Source organism: Vombatus ursinus, unplaced genomic scaffold (assembly GCF_900497805.2).
Source record: "Vombatus ursinus unplaced genomic scaffold, bare-nosed wombat genome assembly UNPS02014841.1, whole genome shotgun sequence".
NCBI lineage: Eukaryota > Metazoa > Chordata > Mammalia > Diprotodontia > Vombatidae > Vombatus > Vombatus ursinus.
In genome coordinates this window covers 38,982,102-39,002,057 of record NW_020954619.1, presented here as the reverse complement: position 1 = coordinate 39,002,057, position 19,956 = coordinate 38,982,102, and the positions used below count along the sequence as shown (strand labels likewise).

General features: G+C 36.9%; 1 protein-coding gene across 1 annotated transcript in view; it reads right to left on the bottom strand.

The window, feature by feature from the left end:
• The window catches only part of TRAPPC12 (trafficking protein particle complex 12), a 149,674-nt gene that overhangs the window by 73,231 nt on the left and 56,487 nt on the right, over window positions 1–19,956 (bottom strand). Inside the window, exon 5 of the mRNA XM_027840449.1 lies at window positions 19,755–19,893. Coding sequence (XP_027696250.1) covers window positions 19,755–19,893 — 139 coding nt within the window. The remainder of the gene's footprint in view (window positions 1–19,754; window positions 19,894–19,956) is intronic.

Here is a 19,956-nt window from a genome sequence, read left to right as displayed (position 1 = left end):
AAATATATGGAGAATTAAGTCAAATTTATAAGAATACAAGTCATTCCTCAATTGATAAATGGTCAAAGGATATGAATGGGCAGTTCTCAGATGAAGAAATTAAAGCCATCTATAGTCATATGGAAAAATGCTCTAAACCACTATTGATTAAAGAAATGCAAATCAAAACAACTCTGAGGTACCATATCACACCTATCAGATTGGCCAGCATGACAAAACAGGAAAATGAGAAATGCTGGAGAAAATATGGGAAAATTGGAACACTAATGCATTGTTGGTGGAGTTGTGGACTGATGCAACCATTTTGGAGAGCTATTTGGAACTATGCCCAAAGGGCTATAAAAATTTGCATAGCCTTTGACCCAGCAAGAGCATTTCTAGGGCTATATCCCAGAGAGATCATACAAATGGGAAAAGGACCCACATGTACAAAAATATAGAGCTGATAGCAGCTCTTTTTGTGGTGGCAAAGAATTAGAAATTGAGAGGATGCCCATCAATTGGGGAATGGCTGAACAAGGTGTGGTATATGAATGTAATGGAATTCTATTGTGCTATAAGAAATGATGAATAGGCTGACTTCAGAAAAACCTGGAAAGACTCATATGGTCTGATGCCGAGTAAAATGAACAGAATCAGGAGAACGTTGTACACAATAACAGCCACATTGTGTGATGACTAATATTGATAGACTTAACCCTTCTCAGCAATACAAGGATCTAAGACATCTCGAAAGGTCTGGTGATGGAAAATACTATCCACATCCAAAGAAAGAACTTTGGAGGTTGAATGCAGATCGAAGCATACTATTTGCTATTTTTTTTTCTTCTGTTGTGTTTTGTTTCCTCTTTCTGGTGGTTCCTCCTATTGGTTCTAATTCTTACTTACAACATGACTAATGTGAAAATATGTTTAATAGGAATATATATGTATAGCCTATATCAGATTGCACGCCGTCTTGGGGAGTGAGAAAAAAATTTAAAACTCAAAAGCTTATGGAAGTGACTGTTGATAATTCAAAATAAATTAATTAAAAATTTAAAAACAAATGCAGGAAAGAAATATTAAATACATTATTTGCTGATTATGATACAATAAAACTATCAATAAAAATTATTTGACCTATTCAAATTTAAAGGACTAAATAATTTAATACTAAAAATTGGATTGAAAAACATCATAAAAATAAGATGATTTAATTAAGGGAAATGACAATAATGAGACAAAACAACAAAACTTTTGGGATGCAGCCAAAGCAGTATTCAGGGGAAATATTTTTATTTCTATATACTTTCATTAGCAAGAGAAAGAATAGATTAACTGTATGCATCTAAAAAGTTATAAAAGCAATACAGGATCATAAAACTGGAATTATAAAAACTCAAGACTTGGCAAGGCTATTAGAGTTTCTAGTCCAATGCTTACCTGAACAATAATCTCCTCTATTGTACACAAATGCCTCTGTACATGAAGAATAAATTACTGACATAACACCATTTCACCAAAAACAAAACACCCAAACCCAAAATAACCTTCATTTTAAGAAGCAGACTAATAATCAAATCACAAAGATCACAAAGTACTAGTGGACAGAGAAAAATGACAAAAGGTTCTACTACAGGATCCACATTGAATGTAAACCCTTAATCTTGTATATACCCTCTTCTTTTCATGTGTAAAACACTTCTCTTCTTGATATTCTCTCATCTCTAGGTTTTCAAGACATTGCTCACTTGTGTTTCTCCTCCAAACTGTCTGACCATTCCTTCCCAGTCTCCTTTGCAGTATTTTCCTCCAGTTTATGTTTACTAACCATAGGTGTCTCCCAAGTCTATCCAGAGCCCTTTTTTCTTCTCTCTATTCTGTCTCCTTGTTGATCTCATTAGCTGACAAGGATTCAATTATCATCTTTACGCAGATGATTCTCAGATCAATTTATTCAACCCTAACCCTTCTCTTGATCCCTAGTCACTTGTCTTCCAGTGCCTATTAGACAACTTGTATTGGAAGTCCTACAGACGTCTAAAACTCAACATATTCAAAATTGAATGTATTCTCTTTCCCAGTTACTGATAAAGACATGACTAACCTTCCAGTGACCCAGGCTTATATTTTCAACTCCTCATATCCAATCTGTTGCCAAGTTCTGTTGATTCTACCTTCAGAACATCTCTCATGTATGGTACCGAAACTCCTCTGACATAGATATTACTCTGGTGCAAGACCTCATCACCTCATATTTAGGTTACTGCAACATCCTTCTGGCTGGTCTCCCTACCTTAAATTCCCCCACTCCATTCTATCCTTCATTCAGTTGCCAAAATGATTTTCCTCAAGTGTAGGTCTATCCATGTAATTTCCTCATCAAACTCCAGAAGTTCTTTACCATCTATGGGATCAAATATAAAATCCTGTTTCACTTTTAAAGCTTTTTGTAAGCTGGTCCCATCCTACCTTTCCAGTTTTCTTACACTTTACTACCTTCTATACACTTTATGATTCAGTGACAAGGGCCTCTTAATTGTTTCTTGCATATGACAGTCCATCTCCTGACTCTGTGCCTTTTGACCAATTGTTCTCTCCATGCCTATAATTCTTATTCATCTCTACCTCCTAGCCTCCTCCAAGATTCAGTTCAAATCCCACATTCTGAAAGAAGGCTTTCTTGGTACCCATCAATGTTTGTACCTTCTCTTAATAATTACCTCTAAAATATAGCTATACCCATACACACACACACACACACACACACACACACACACACAAGTAGATTTATATCTGTATATCCATGTCTCGTATGCATGTAGTTGTTTGATTATGGCCTCGCCTACTAGAATGTGAGCTTCTTGATGCCTGGGACTGCTTTGTCTTTCTTTGGACCCCCAGCACTCAGCATAGTGTTGACTACATAATAAGAGCTTAATAAATGTTTGTTAACTTGACTTGTTGATTTAAACAGGAGTATAGTAAGTTATCCTACCCACTTCATAGAGATGTTGTATTTTTAAATGATTAAAGGAAATGCTTTGAATCCTCTGCAGAAGAAGCATTATTTAAATCCAAAATATTACCACTAGTATTAATGCCAAAAGATATACAGAAAACAAAACAGGAAAATAATATTGAAGTAATTCATTCTCTCTATTTATATAACCTTAGATGAATTTATCTAGGAGAACAGCAAGAAATCAAACCTTTTTTAATATCCTCTATACATTCTCTTGTTCAAAGAATAATGTGAAGTGTATTTTCCTTCACAGAGAAAGGAAGAGGAATAACTGTCCTTGAAATCCTATGACAGAAAGATGTTGAGAAAGACCTTGAAATTAGAATAGTGGCAATACTAAGCTACTAAAAAAAAATTCACTTAAGGAGAATGGTGAACATTTAAAAAAAAAATTCAAATGACTCTTAAGAGGTGACTAGGGTGTATCGTGATATTTTCATGATTTTGGCATTACGGAGTTCTAAAATTTAGGTAAGCTGCATCAAACTGAGCACAAAAGATGACAAAGCTGAAGACTAAAATGTAATATAGTTCTAGTGACTTGTCAATAAAGTCTCTACTTAAGGTAAAAAGCCAATAAATTGCTTTTCTGATTGATCAAATGAGTTACAGAAAGTGCTGATTTTGAACATTTATCCAACTTAACAGTTCAAGGAGAATTTTAATCTGAGTAATTCAACTCTGATTTGATACGTCTGATGACACTATGGTGGTAAGGTATGTCCTTCAAATTTCTTTGCAATGTCAAAGGAAGACATCAATATCTACACCTACTTCAAAAGATACAGGATCTTACTGATGTGTGTTGCCTCCGATGGTACTGAATGAAACTTATCTGTGACTTGATTCCAGAGATCTCTTATCTATGTCCTCTCATAAAGCTACCATACAAAATCTACTCAATGTGCTCTAGATCTTTTGACATTATGGGGGTACCAGTGGGTTGTTCTTTGCTCTAACTATATTCACTAATATATCTCCTTTTCTGATTATACATTTCCCAAATGTCATCTTTTATTCTACTTCTTAATGTGTAAGCCATGTATATGTCTCTTAGTATATGGCCCTTTAGGTCACCTGAAATCTTGACTCTGTCCTGGACTGTCTTTTCGTCTTTCTCTCTCTACTCTCTTCCTGGGTGATCAGCTCATATGGTTTTAATGATGATCTCTGTGCAGATCACTCCCAAATCTATACATCCAACTTTCATCTCCCTCCTTAGCTAGGTCCCATAATACCAACTGCCTGCTGACATTTCCGCCTGGACGTTCTACAAGTACCTCAAACTCAATCTGTTCAAAATAGAGCTCACATTTTCCTCTAAACCCATCTCTCCTGCTCCAAACATGCCACCTCCAAAGATGTAGCATCAGCTGAGAACTTTAGTGGTGATGATGCAAGAAATCACTAAACTTGTATATACTTTGTTTTTCCTCATTCTATCCTCTTGTACCGATATTTCACAACTAAAAAGCAGGTAATGGGAAAAGACGTGATGAAATTGTGGGGGCAGTTGTTGAAGGCAAGGATGAACCCAAAAGATGCAGCTACTTTGGTAGGGCATGATAACAGCAACTAAGCAGCTGTAGATAGCCAGAATCAGGAAGATTAAGTTCAAATCCAGCTTCAGACACTAGCTGTGTGACTTTGGGTAATTTGACTGATCCCTATTTGCCTCAGTTTCCTCAAGCACTTAGCACAGTGTCTAGCACATAGCACAATGCTATATAAATATTAGTTTCTGTTGTTGAATTGTTCAGTCAGGCCAGGTCCTTCTATCCTCCTCTATCCCTCAAAGTCTGTCCAAGTACATGTTCGTTGTTTCTATGACATTATCTATCCATCTCTTCCTCTGACATCTCCTTTTCCTTTTGCCTTAAACCTTTCCCAACATCAGGATCTTTTCCAGTGAGTCCCATCTTCTCATTATGTGTTCAAAGTATTTAAGCTTCAGCATTGACCTAGTTACCCTAAATACTAGCTGCTATTATGGTAATAAGCTTCTCCCACACCCATTGAAGTAAGTGATAAAATGCTAACCTTGCTAGCTCTGTTAACTTAACCAGGTGAGAAAAATCAATCAATCTCAATCACAGGCTTTAGACTAAGTGTAAAAAGCACTTGGATGAACTTAAGTGATATTTACAAAAAGTGTGTTTTGATTGGCTGAGAAAACTTGCCAACACACTTTGGAGCCTATATAAAATGAAGAAGCCAGGTTAGTCTGAGGTTCTGGCAACAGAGAGGAAGGAGTGAAGTCTTAGAGCAAAAGACTTGAGCTGATGCCACCAGATGTAACCTTCTCCTTCAGATGTTATCTTCTTAAGAACTATAAGAAATTAACAGGAAAAAAGTATGCTCTTTCCCCAGTTTGCCCTCCTGGTATTTGTCTAACAACAAACAAAATAAATATACACTGATACTTCTTTACCCAAACATTTCTGGCAACTTGAATTTTGCCTTAATCACTAAGAGGCCCAGTGTTAACTAGATGTAGATATAAATGGACATTAAGGCAGAGATTCGAACCTGCCTAAATGTTAGGAATTTCCCTAACTGGGGGCTCAGAGAAAATATTCCCGTACTCCTAACTTTCTGTCTAATGTAAACTCCCTAAAGTAGCAGTTAATGGGGCGTTATATTGCCCTAGGCTTACAACAAGCTAATTATTTTAACAGGTTCTATATCAGAAGCAGCAGAAAAGATCTAACAGTAGTTACATTTTATTATTTTCAGCAAATAGTATTGTTTAAGAATCTCGAATTGCTTTGAACACATCTTTAGAGTAGGTTCTATTTGGCAAACTTTATAGCTGATAAAAGGAGAGAATGTGTAACGTAACAGAAAGAACTCTGGACTTGGGGGTAAAATTCTAGCTCAGTTAGTTATATCATGTGACTTTGTAGAAGTCACTTCCCTCTCTCAAAGAATTATCTTCCTCATCTATAAAGTGAAAGGGTTGGATTAGATGATCCCTAATATTGTTTCCACTGCTAAATTCAATAAGCTAAGAAACTTTAGCTCCTTTAGGGAAGAAATCAAGCTGTGAGGGAAAACAAGCAACTTCTTTCAAAAATTTTGGGTGGTACAAGAGAAAGTTGTGAAACACTTTACAATAACATTAATTTACTGATGATGAATAGCATTTTACTTACATACTATCTCCCTTTTCATAAAAGTAATATGAAAAGGAATAAAATAAGTAAAGCTGCCATTAAAAAGTTAGATTCTAATATGTTAGCATTTATTCACTCAAAAACATTTGTTAAGTACCTATGATATGCAATCAAATCAATCAATAAGCATTTATTAAGTGTCTACTATGTGGAGGCGGAGTGTAGAACGTGTTTAGGGAAGACTAGTCCCTCTGGTGTGAGGGCTGCTGAGCCCTTTTGAGGGCTGCTCTCCACCTTTGGTGTCCACCTAATCCACTTAACTCTCAGCTGTTGCATGCACAATGGCCACACCCTGGTAAACCATTTTGGCAGATAGGCTAAACTAGGTTGAGGGTAATTGAGGGCTGTCTGTGAGTTGTTGGGGAGGTGTCTACCCCAAACATGTGAAAACTTGCCCTGGTAGAACAGGCGGATCAGAACAATTTGTTCCAATGGCCATGTAGGCAGCTAAGGCAGGCACTGTGGAGCACTTAGACCTTGGTTAGACATTGAAGACATTAAAGTCATCTACCGCATCTTGAGCCATCACCAGTCATCTTGACTCTGTCCTACTGCTGGACTGTGATGACTCTGGAAGAGAGAGTAAGCCTAATGACTTTGTGCAACTCTGCCTCATTTAAATCCAATTTATGCAAGAATCAAAAGGCATCACCTGTACCATTTTACCATTTTTACCTATCTCAAAGTCCCATGGCGACAGGCAAGTGATGAAGCAGCAGGTGTGGACACACTGGTTGCTATAGTCACAACCCTGCGTGTAGGCAGCCCAGGCCATAGGGTCATCTTCTCACTGGAAGCAACAGTTGTATTTGGCAGTAACCTGGATGTCTGAGCATTCTTTTAAGGATCGCACTGCTCACCTCCTGGTGTGAGGAACAGGCTAGAAAAAGTGCCCTAAAAATTGTCTGCATATTCAATCCTGGCCTGATTACTGCAGTAGGTGGGGATCTCAACCTGAAGCTGAAACACAAAAAAATGTACAAAAACTTCTGCAAAGATGATTCCACTCACCATCAGTACATGGAATGTGCGCACACTTATAGAAACCATGAAGTCCAGTAGACCTGAAAGACGAACAGCTCTTGTTGTGAGAGAATAGCAGTTATTGTATCCAAATAGCAGCTCTGAGTGAAACAAGGCTGGCAAATGAAGGCCAGTTTACTGAAGTTGGAGCTAGATACAAGTTTTTCGGGAGTGGCCACAGTGAAGCTGGTGTAGGCTTTGCAACTGAAACTAATCTACTCAATAAATTTGTATGCCTATCAAAAGGAGCGAACAACAGGCTCACGACACCCAACATGACGAACCCTGATGAGGTCAAAGAGAAATTTTATGAAGACCTGGAGAGCCTTATCATCAATGTGCCAAAAGAGGACAGGCTTATAATTTTATGTGACTTTAATGCTAGTGTAGGCTCAGATTACTAGACATGGCAGGGAGTCATTGGGAGGAATGGAGTTGAAAATAGCAACAGCAATGGTCACTTACTACTGAAGACTTGTGCATCATATGACATTCTCATCACTAACACTGTCTTCCATTTACCTAAATGCAATAAAACTTCGTGGATACACCCTGGCAGCAAAAATTGGCATTTAATAGACTATGTGATTGTAAGGAGAAGAGACAGACAGGATGTGAGAGTAACAAAGGCATTGTATGGCACAGAGTTCTGGACTGATCATAGACTTATCCTCTCCAAAGTTAAATATTCACATTCAAAAAGAGGCAGCCCCAAGGCAAAATGACTACCAGAAGAATAAATGTCAACAGATTATAGTGCTTCTCTGAGCAGGTACAGTTTTTTGCTAACTTGGAGTGAAAGCTGAGCCAACACACAGTTGGCCAACAGTGGGGCAGAAAAGGAGTGGGTAGCTTTCAGAGATTTGGTGTACAGCACTGCATTTGCTCATCTGGGTCAGAACACTTGCAAACATCAAGACTGGTTTGATGAAAATAATGGGGAAATTCAGAAGCTGCTAAATGAAAAACAGGAACTCCACAGGGTTTACCAGCAAGACAGTTCATCCATCTCTAAGAAAGCAGTATTTAATTCCATCAAAAGTAAAGTATAGGGGCAGCTAGATGGGGCAGTGGATAGAGCTCTGGTCTTTGAGTCAAAAGGCCCTGAGTTCAAATCCGGTCTCAGACACATAACACTTACTAGCTATGTGACCCTGGGCAAGTCACTTAACTCTGGTTGCCTCACCAAAAATGAAAAAAAAAAAGTAAAGTACAAGCAAAACTTAGAGAGATATAGGATTCTTAGCTCAGTAAGAAGGCAGATGAAATTCAGTTTTATGCTGATAGTAACAACCCAAAGTGTTTTTACAATGCTCTGAAGGTTATTTATGAGCCAAAGACCCATAGCACATCTCAATTACTCAGTGCTGATGGATCAAAATTGATTAGAAATAAGGATATGATCCTAGAGAGATAGGCTGAACACTTCCACAGTGTTCTCAACAGAGCATCATCAATTGATGCTGAAGCCACTGACTGTTTACCTCAGGTTGAAGTCAATCCTTTCTTAGCTGAAATTCCAAGCAAAGAAGAGGTTTTGAATGCCATTAAGCTCCTCTTCTGCAGCAAAATGCCTGGTGCTGATTCTATTCCAGTTGAGATTTACAAGGTGGGGGGTCCACTGCTCATACAAAAGCTGACTGAAATTTTCCAGATTATATGGCAAGAGGAGGTTATTTCCCCCAAGAGTTTAAGGATTCCTCAATTGTCCATCTCTACAAAGGTAAAGGAAATAGACTGTTCTGTGACAATCACAGTGGGGTTTCTCTTAGTCATTGCTGGAAAGATTTTTGCCAGAGTCTTCCTTAATAGGCTGATCTGTCACCTGGAAGATGGTCATCTACCGAGAGTAAGTGTGGCTTCAGAAAGGGCCAAGGAATGGTCGATATGCTGTTTGTTGCCCAACAACTCCATGAAAAATGCCAAGGGCAGAAAAGAGGTCTGTACACAATGTATGTAGTTCTGACCGAGGCCTCTGATACTGTCAGTCACAAAGGCTTATGGAAAATCATGTCAAAATTTGGTTACCTGGAGAAGTTCATCATTATTATACACCAATTTCATGATGGCATGCTTGCCCAGGTTCTGGATAATGGATGATGCTCTCATGCTTTCCCAGTCATCAATGGAGTGAAACAAAGCTGTATGCTTACTCCCGTGCTTTTTAACATGATGCTTTCAGTCATGTTGTCAAATGCTTTCAATGAGTTTGAACACGGCATCAAAGTCAGCTACTGCACTAATGGTAAATTCTTCAACTTGAAAAGGCTACAAGCCAAGACCAAAGTGGAGGGAGTGTTGGTGTAAGACTTTTTGTCACAGATGATTTTGCGCCCAATGCAGCCTCTGAAACTGAGATGCAACAAAGTATGGATCGATTCTCTGCTGCTTGTGTTAACTTTGGCCTAACAATTAACACCAAGAAAACACAGGTGCTCCATCAGCCAGCACCACACCATCCATACATGGAACCACTGGTTACAGCAAATGGAGAAGTTCTGAATGCTGTAGGTAAGTGAACTTACCTTGGCGGTACACTTTCTAGGGATATACACACTGATAATGAGGTTGATGAATGCATTGCCAGAGCTAACTCAGTGTTTGGGAGGCTTTAAAGGAAAGTGTGGGAGAGAAGAGGTATTATACTGACTACCAAACTGAAGGTTTATAGAGCTGCTGTGCTAACCTCATTGCTGTACGCCTGTGGAAACCTGGACAGTATACCAATGCCATGCCAGGAAATGGAATCACTTCCATTTGAATTGTCTTAGGAAGATTCTTAAGATCACCTGGCAGGATAAGATACAAGACACTGAGGTCCTTTCTCAAACTAAACAGCCAAGCATTCACACCCCACTGCAGAAAGCACAATTACAATGGGCGGACCATGTTCGAATGTCAAATGTATACTTACCAAAAGGATTATTTTATGGAGAACTCACACATGGCAAGTGCTCACATAGTGGTGAGAAGAAGTAATACAAGGTCTCTCTTGCAAACTCTGGAATTGATTGTGTGACATAGGAGGCACTGGCACAGGACCAGTTAGCATGGCATGCCCTCATCAGAGAAGGTGTTGCGCTCTATGAGCAAAGCAAAATTGAAGTAGCTCAAAAGAAACATGAGATGCACAAATTTAGGGAACTCACCACTGATGTTCACATGGACTATTTGTGCCTGACTTGTGCCAGAGCATTCCAAGATCATATTGATCTGATTACCCACAGTGGAATGCACTGTAACTTGACTGTAATATTGTGATGTAATTTTGATTCTCTTCAGGAACAAAGTTCAACAAACTACCTACTACAAACAGGCACTGTGCTAGGTGCTGTGGATACAAAGGCAAAAATGAAACAGTTTTTGCCCTCATTATTACTATACTATTTCCTCAAGTCAATTTCTCTCTTTTATTAATCTTTTATTTATTATTTTTATTTATTTAATATTTTATTAAGTAAACAAACATTCCCTAATCCTAATTCATTAAAACCTTGCAGCCTGTATCCAACACCTTAATCTCTCCACAGCTTCTAAACTGAGAAGAAAAGCTCACGATAGCTTTCTAAAGCACACGCTTTAGAACTCAGAATACTCAGAACCAATACTTATAGCAAGAGCTGCTTAATATGTTCATCTCTTTCTGATTTGAATCTGGAAATCTAGATGCAAGACAAGTAAAAAAAAAAAGGAAAAACAAAAATCATGTTTATATTAGCATTTGGGTAAGGATGTTAGAGTAATTCTCTTAAAGCCTTTTTATTTGTGACTCTTTTTAGAAGAGTTATGAAAAGGAAAAATGAGAATTAAAAAAGATCCATTTTCATGTGCTTTAGCTTATTAATCTAATGCTATTGAAAAGGCCCTGCACGTATTCAGGTTACAAAGAGTGAAAGCAAGTGAAGAAAAAAATTAGACACAGCACTAAATGGAAACGAAGTAGGAAAATCATACCCTGGTTGTTGTGTTCAGTCCTGGGGACAGCATTTTTTGTGTGTCTAGAGGAGGGCAAGATGGAGCAGGAACTCAAACGTTTGGCATAAGAAGAATGATTGAACTATACATACATAACCTATATGGAACTGCTTGCCTTCTCAATAAGGGGGAGTGGGGAGGGAGAAAGGGAGAGAATCTGGAACTCAGTTTTAAAAACAAATGTAAAAAAAAGAAAAGAAAAGAAATGTATACTCTGAACCCCATATAAAAGCTAGTTTACCATTAAAAAAGAAAAAAAGAACGATTAAAGGAACTGGGGATGTTTAGCCTGGAGAAGACAAGAGTAGACATAATAGTTTCCTTTACAGAGTTGAAGGGCTGTTGTATAGAAGAAAAACAACACACTCAAACTAGGCAATTTTAGAATTCAGGATTAGAGCCAGTGGGAGAAAGTTAAAAGAAAGCAGAATGCAGTTCAGCCTAAGGAAGAACTTCCTAATAATGAGAACTGTAGGAAAATGGAATGAGTTCCCTCATTGGATACAGGATTCCTTTTGCCCGGAAGTATCTGAGCAGCAGCTGGATGACCACTTACTGTGAGTGTTATAGGTAGGACTCATATATCAGGAAGGGAACTGAATTAGATAACCACATAGGCATCTTTCAACCATAAGATTTTTATGATTCGATGAAAATTAGACAAAACAAGAAAAAGTTGAATGCTCCTCAACAGTAAAGATAGGAGGCCAAACGGTGAGAAAAGGTTTAAAAAAGGGCTTACTAATTCTAAGTCCTAAGTCTCTTCAACAAAATACTTTAAAATTTCTTTGAAATAATTCTCTTTCTAGTGATATTATAGAGTATAAAGAAACTTAGATAAAATAGCTTTAATTTGGCTTTCTTATCAAGACTAAGTTCAGTTTTGCCTCTATAGCTACACAAAGAACCCAAATAAGATTTCTGATATCAAGGAATAGACCATTCCCTTAAGCGTGATAAAACATAAAGCCACCTCACTCTACCTCTGGAACTTCCCTTTAGGAGGTTTTGTAATGAAGTATTGCATCCTACAAGGGCATACATATTTATAAGAAAGTCAAATTTAGTAAGGAAATAAAATTTATAGTACTCAAGATTTTCTAGGAAGGGAACTTGTCTCACAAAACAGTGTACTACATAAACATTGTTATTAATTATCTTTTAAAAATTAAATGTAAGGGAGGTCAATTGAGTAAATCAATCAAATTATATCACTCCACTTAAAGTGATGACATCACACTTTATACATTTATTAGGTGAGAACATATTTATACTGTTCTCCACGTGAGAAAACAAGACCTGGACACTACCCCATAGGAAGTCTATTTGGTTTGGCTGAGGGACTTGGTTGAGGGAAAACTAACTGGAATCAGAAATCTGGGCAAGCAGCAAGCTAGAGAAAGTATTTTGGCCAAACCACTGGAAAACAAAAACAAAAACAAAAAAAACTTGGGTGGGCGATGGAAAGGTTCAGGTACTCTATCTTCATCCCCTCTGACTAAAAGAGGACCTCAAACTTCGGAGAACTAAAGGCTTTTGGATCTCCCATATTCACACTGATGTCCTAGCAGTGCTCCTAGAAGAGCTGATGACAGTGTCTACAATGGGATCCAAAGACAAACAGGTTGAGATGAGGAAGATAGATTCAAGGCTCTAAATAGAACCCAGTGGAAAAAAACTACACCATACTTATGGGGATATTTTGGAGGCTCTAGCAAAAGGACTTCCAAGAGCTGTGAGTTACCTCTTTGCCACACGTGTTCTCTAAACTTGAGCTCACTTTCCCCTGGAAGCTGTATGTATTTGTGGGAGATTTTGTCACAGACTTTGTTGGGAGGATGTTTTATACAAACTATTCTTATTAGACCACTTTAGTAAATATGCTCTGAAAGCCAATTGTCTGACTCACTAAATGATAGCAATGGATAATCAGGGAAGTAAAAAGCTCATGAGTTTTCCTTTCCATGGAGACTCACGAACTATAGCATTAGAAAGATAGCACCTCTCTCAACTCTTCTTAGGGGTACCCCTAGGGAATCGTGAGGGGACATACGGTAACTAGGCTCTACAGACCTGACTCATCAGTGGGAGTGGGAATTGGGATCATAGTTTCAGAGCACATGTTACACAAATGAAATCAGTCCTACGAAGTTTATTTATATAGTTCCTGGCAGTATTTCCAGTATTTTCGCCCCCACAGAAAAATTAAAGAGAAATGAACTAGAAATCAACAAGATTTTTGAATTAAAAAGAACCAAACTGTATGAATAAATGCAAAAGAGATGAAAAAGAATAAATGAAAATAAAATTTCAAAAATTTCATTTTATTGGATGAAAAGCTTTTAATAGTTGGTAATAAATATATACTATTTGGATTTTCTGATAGAACCTATTCAGAAATAATGATTCATCTAGCTTTCACTGAGACAGAAATAGTACTAAAGAAAGCAAAAGTGGGAAAAAAAGCTGAAGTATACACAAATAGTGAAACGTAAACAAAAGAAGTTGATACTAAGGTGACTCAATTTTGAGGGTAGTGAGGAATGGTTTCTTAAACAGTAAGATATCAAATAGGTGCATAGAATTGCCAACATTATTATTACCAAAAAATGGCAACAAAGAGGACACTGATAACTACCATCTCATAAATCTACTTCTTCATCTATGTAGAATCTTGGACTTAGAGCCAAAAGATACAGGATAGTTTGTGAGGTCTTGGGCAAGTCTTGTAACCTCTTATGACTTTCACTTTCCTTACTTTTAAAAATATTTATACTACTCACTGCATAACAGTATTATGAGAATCAAAAAAGATGGCTTATATAAAAATACTTTGTAAATCTTTATATAAATAAGTGCTTATTATAAGATATAATACATAAAATGGATTTATATTGTACAATGAAATTTGAATGACATAATTGTGATATTTTCTGAGATCAATTAAAATAGGATTCTGGTTGAATACTTATAAATCATTTACAAAGAACTTCTGTTTCAAGATAAAAAGAGGAACAAAAATTATGATAAGTAACCTAAAAACCCATTTGCCAATTTTTCTTGCCTTCTTTCATTAATGTATGCCATCCCAATACAAAGTATTCAACGCTGAATATCCAGAAGTCTAATAGAGAGTTTTCCAGAAGCTATCTCAACTCTTATTGTTTTGATATCCTCTATCAGTATGGTGTTGTTGTTCAGTCATTTTTCAGTCATGCCTGACTCTTTGTGACCTCATTTGGGGTTTTCTTGGCAGAGATACTGAAGTGATTTGCCATTTCCTTCTCCAGCTCATTTTACAGATGAGGAAACTGAGGCAAATAGGGTTAGGTGACTTGTCCAGGGTCACACAGCTAATAAGTGTCCAAGACCAGATATGAACTCAGGATTTTGAGTCTTTGGACTTTAAGTTCACTACCTGCCTCATGTTAGTATATTAGTATATCCAAGACTAATTTTCTGGATTTTCTCAAGTGCTAGGACAGTTGTAGTTAAAATATCTCACTTGTTAAGTTTAAACATGAAGGGTCATATAAATGGTACGATAAAGTATTATTTTTAAATATTCTCTGTAGAGATTGAATAAACTTAAAGTTTATGACTTCTTAGTTTCTAAATAGTAAATCAGACACACAAAATGACCCCAATTCCATGTTCTTCAGTACATAAGCTAGAATAAGATGCAAAATCCAAAAGTATGTTACACCAACCTATTACTCAAAGTATCACTGGGAGACCTAAAGTTTAAGAAGGGAAGGGAAAAAGAAAAAAAAGGAGAGGAAAGGGCCAGAGAGAGAAAGAGAAAAGAAACTGGTTCCCATGCTATAAAGGATCTAACATCACTCTCGACTTTCCTCTCTCTAAATCTTCCAGAGAAGGAACCTACCAGAGAATCACAGAATTTAGAGCAATTTTTAGTCATAATTAAGTTTTAATTCCCTTAATTTTATGAATGAGAAAAACTGAGGCTCAACAAAGTTTCAACTCAGGGCCAAGATCATTAAAGTCACTAGAATATAGAATTTTTAAAAACATTACTTCTGTCCAAGTTTAAAGCAAAATAAAGCCCTTGTCCTGAACTGGTCCTGCCTTATCAATCAATCCTTCAAGTGGAAGGGAGGAAAGAAAAAAAGACACTTACCACTGATGGGTAGCTAAAAGAAAACTTACTGCAGCTTATATTTTCCCAATTGCCAGAAGTATGTAGAAGTAACTATATAAAACTGCTAGAAATGTCAGAGGGATAGATAATACCATAATACTGTTTCTTTCTTGGCTATAGAATAAGGAAAATGACATGATTCTAAGATATGATTTATTACATTTCTTGTTATGAATATTTTGAATGGGTAAAATTATGCACAATATTTAAATAAAATGTATTAAAGCTCATTCATAAAAGTAATTTATTTGTTTGAGTCGCTATAGTCTTTTCTGAAAGTACATTTTAATGACTTGCTTTGCTAATATATTGCGAACTGAAATGAAATAAATGAATCAAAATCTTATGTTTATGCTTGTTACACCACAAAATGAGAAGAAAAATTAGTAAACATCCAGCATATTATTCTGGATGAATGTTAATATACTTTCACTAAAATATATGTATGATTTATGTTTATTTCACAATTTAAATTAGCTGCTTAATGATGCATAGCTACTATCTTCTCTTTATCCATATCCCAATGCAATTTAGTTTCAGGCAGAATCAAAAGCATGTTTTCTGATCTGCACACCCTTAGGAAAAAAATTCTTCAACATAAAAAAGGCACTACTCTTCTTTAACTCAGGACTTTGTCTTCTCCTTTTAAAGCTATTCCCCTATCATATTTATAACTTTTCTCTTCATAAGGATTGGACTTCAGTGCTGACAAATATGTTGCAGCACTGTTTTTTAAGTTAACATGGATTTAGAGAATACCCACTATATGTAAAGCACTAGGTTCTGGTAGCAATAAACACTGGCACAGTAATGAATTACTGGACCCTAGAAACTCCACCCCCGCCCCCCCAAATATCATTCTTGAATTATAAGATTTCAATTGTCCCTGGTTGGGAAGATGTCAATTCAATAAAAGGGCCAGTGGTTTCAGCCTTAAGTGACCCTGGAAATGTCTACCACATAAACAACTGCATGAAATTCACAAAAAGAGGTTTATATATTTGCAAAATTCTGAATTTGTAATTTGCAGAGACCTCAATGGGGTTAAAAACTCAGAGCATTTTCCGTAACTGTGAGCATCACTATTGCTGTTCAGTAATTTTTCAATCATATCTGACTTCTCATGATCCCATTTGAATTTTTTTGCAAAAATACTAGAGTGGTTTGTCATTTCCTTCTCAGCTCATTTTACAGATGAGGAACTGAGGCAAACAGGGTCAAGTGACTTGCCAAGGGTCACACAGATAGTAAATTGTCTAAGGCCAGATTTGAACTCAGGAAATTGAGTCTTCTTGACCTCCTGGCAGTCTACTGACTGTGCTACCTAGCTGCCCAAGCATCATTAGGGAACTTACAGGTCAATAATATTAAAAGAAGCCTTTGTGTGCTATAAATTTGTACATATTTATCAGCACTGGACCAAAAAAAGGTTTTAGATTATTACTAATAGTAGTAGTAATAACAATAATAGCAGCATTTTTATAGTACTTTAAAGTTTGCAGAGTGCTTAACAAATATTAGCTCGTTTTATCTTCACATAACACTGGGAGATAGTTACTATTATTATTCCTACTATATAGATCAGAAAACTAAGGCAGAGTTTAAATGACTTGGCCAAAGTCATATAGCAAGTAAATATCTGAAGATGGATTCGAAACTCACATCTTTCTGACTACAAGTTCAGCACTCTATTTACTGTGCTGGATTAGTTGTTGATATACAGAAATGTGTACCAGGACACAATCTTTTCTCTATTAGTTTGTTCTATCTACATACCATTAAGGTGATGACATAGAGATGTAGGGAGAAGGATGAAAGGACTGCTGCTGTGTCTAAGGGCTTGAAGGGCCTGGTAAAACCCCTAACGGTTCCATGACACAAGGCACCACCTTGGTTAAGCAAAATAATGAAGAAGGCTATATATAATCTGATAAATAGATGACAATCCTAAAACCTCGCTGCAGCCAATCATTTTAACTTTTCATTACATTACCCTTTTATTACAACTATTCAAAGAAAGCAAAACTAACATATTCCACTGTTTTGAGATAGTCATAATTTCACTGCTTGGAAAGAGGTAAACATGCCTAGTTATGGATGAATCTCAAGTGACCAAAGGCAGATAACAAGCAAAAAAGATAATGAGAATTAAGGGTATTGACTAATTCACAAATTAGATTATTATCCTTTGCACAACCAAAAGTCTAGTGCACCACCCTGGTTTTATATATCAAGCCTTATTCATTATAGAAAAAGGCTAGGAAAATGAGTATGGAGAGTAAAATTGGGAATAATGATAGGTAAGAGAGGACAGATTCAGTCAACTTAATAATTTTGCAAACAGAGAAAGGGTGTGGTAATGTTCTTTATGACAAAAGTTCACACTCTATCTGAATGCAAACATTTAAGAAGAAAGATTTAGAGAAGAGTATTGAGATTTATTTGGCTGATCTCAGTTATAATAGAATCCTGGATATCTGCATGTCTATATAAAATGAGGGATTTCCCAGTCCCCACATCTCTGCCAAGTAAAGTTGAATAAGGAGACAATAGTAATTTAATATTTCAGAAATCCTTCTTAAGCCTACCAGTTGATCTTACAGGTTTCATTTCTCAGAAATATGAAGGAATGATTACGGTGTAACCAATTTTCCCATTAATATATACATTTCCTGGCTTTGTCATTTCTGTATTGCCATATAAAATGTCAGAGGCAGAGACTGGGGATGAGGTTGCTAGGGGGAGGGAGGAGAGAATGTACCCACTATGGGTAATAGCAATTCTCCTTACCATTCCCTTCTGATTCCACAGAAAGAATCATTATACATTACTCAGAAAATAACAAATGATATAGGTTGGCAAGGGGTTAAAAGTGATGCTACATGCCTGGGGAACATTTCTTTGCCTCTTCATAAGTAACTCTAACCTTTGTTTGGCACTCTGAAAGCCAGAGTCTTCCAGACTGGGGAGGTGACAGTCCCAGCATGCTCCTGCTCTGCTGAGACCACATCTGAAATATTTTATTCAATTCTAAGTGTCACATTTAAGGAAGGACATTGAGAAAGTGGAGAATATCCAGAGACGAACAACCAGGATGGTGAATGACCTCAAGGCCATGGCATGTGTAAATCAAATGAAGGGACTGTGAATGTTCCTAGAGAAGGTAAGACTTTAGGGGGAACATATTATTATTTTTTGGAGGGCTTTCAGATGGCAGAGAAAGCGTACTTATTCTGCTTGGCTCTGGCCAACATAACTAGGAGCAATGAAGAAACAAGTAAGTGATGGAAGGAAAACTTCCCAACTATTAGATTTACGCACAAGTAGCATGCACTGCTTTTGGAGGTGGTGGAGTTGCCTTTCACTGGACGTATTTAAGCTAGGATGGATATATTTATTGTAGTGGGCATTCTTTTTCTGGTATGGGTGGGACCGGATGCACTGTGAAGTTCTTTTTAACTGAGACTCCACGATATATTACACGGTTAAATTTTTTGACGGTATGATCTACTTCTCTGTTTCTAGCATTTATCAAATGAAAATTATCATATCTTTGTTATCCACTGCTGCACAGTTGTGAAGATGACAGGAGATAATGTATGGGAAAGGGGTTTATAATCCAATGAGATGATATTTATAAAGCACTTAGCATTGTGTCTGGCATATAGCAGGCACTTAATAAACGCTTTTACATATATAATAACTACCTTTTCTCTCCAACCACTTTCTAACTCCCTAAACCTTTTCAGTCTCTTGTTGGCTTCTCTTCTTCTTTCCTTCTGTCCTTTAGCTAATAGTATCTATAACAATTGTACTTCCGCTCTGCTTCCTCTGAACAGCTTTTGGATCACTACTGTGATTTCAACTGCTACTTGCATGTAAATTATTTCTAAATTTACACTGATGATCTTGACTTCTCATCTTCCTTGTTGTAAGCACATTGTTATTTACCATAAACAGGTATACCTTCCCAATGTCCCTATCATTGTTAATGGCACATATATCTTAAGGTGTCAAGAACACCAACTTGTTATTTTTGACTCTGTTTTCTCTTTTGTTCACATTACATTTGTACTAAGTTATGTTGTTTCTTCCTCTACAATCTCCTTTGTATTTGACCCCTTCTCTCTTTTCCATGGCCTCATGGCTCAAGAATGATATAACCTGGATAGTTACTCTTCCTGCTCCTAGTTTCTTTCACTTCTTATTTCAAACGATACATTATCTTTGTCCTACTTAAAATTTGTCAGTGAAATCATTCTCTAAATCAGTAAGGAGGGCCAATTCTACACATTTCATTATATGGAATTAGTGAGGTTATGAAAACTTAAAGGAGAAAAATCTGTCAGTCTTTTTAAAATTCAAAGCAAAGTCCCTTTATAGTCACAACTCAGTAGTGAATTTGCCTTACCCCTTCGTCCAGGATACACATGAGGGTAGTACTCATAATAAAGATCAGGCTGGTCCAGATTCCCAAAAGGCTCAAATTCCATTTCAGCATTCTGGAAAAGGCTCAGCTTCACTAACAGTGCCAGCCTCACGAACCAGAGCTAAACATTAAGAAGAGAGCGGAGATACAAAGTCATTATCTCATACATAAAAATTTTTAAATT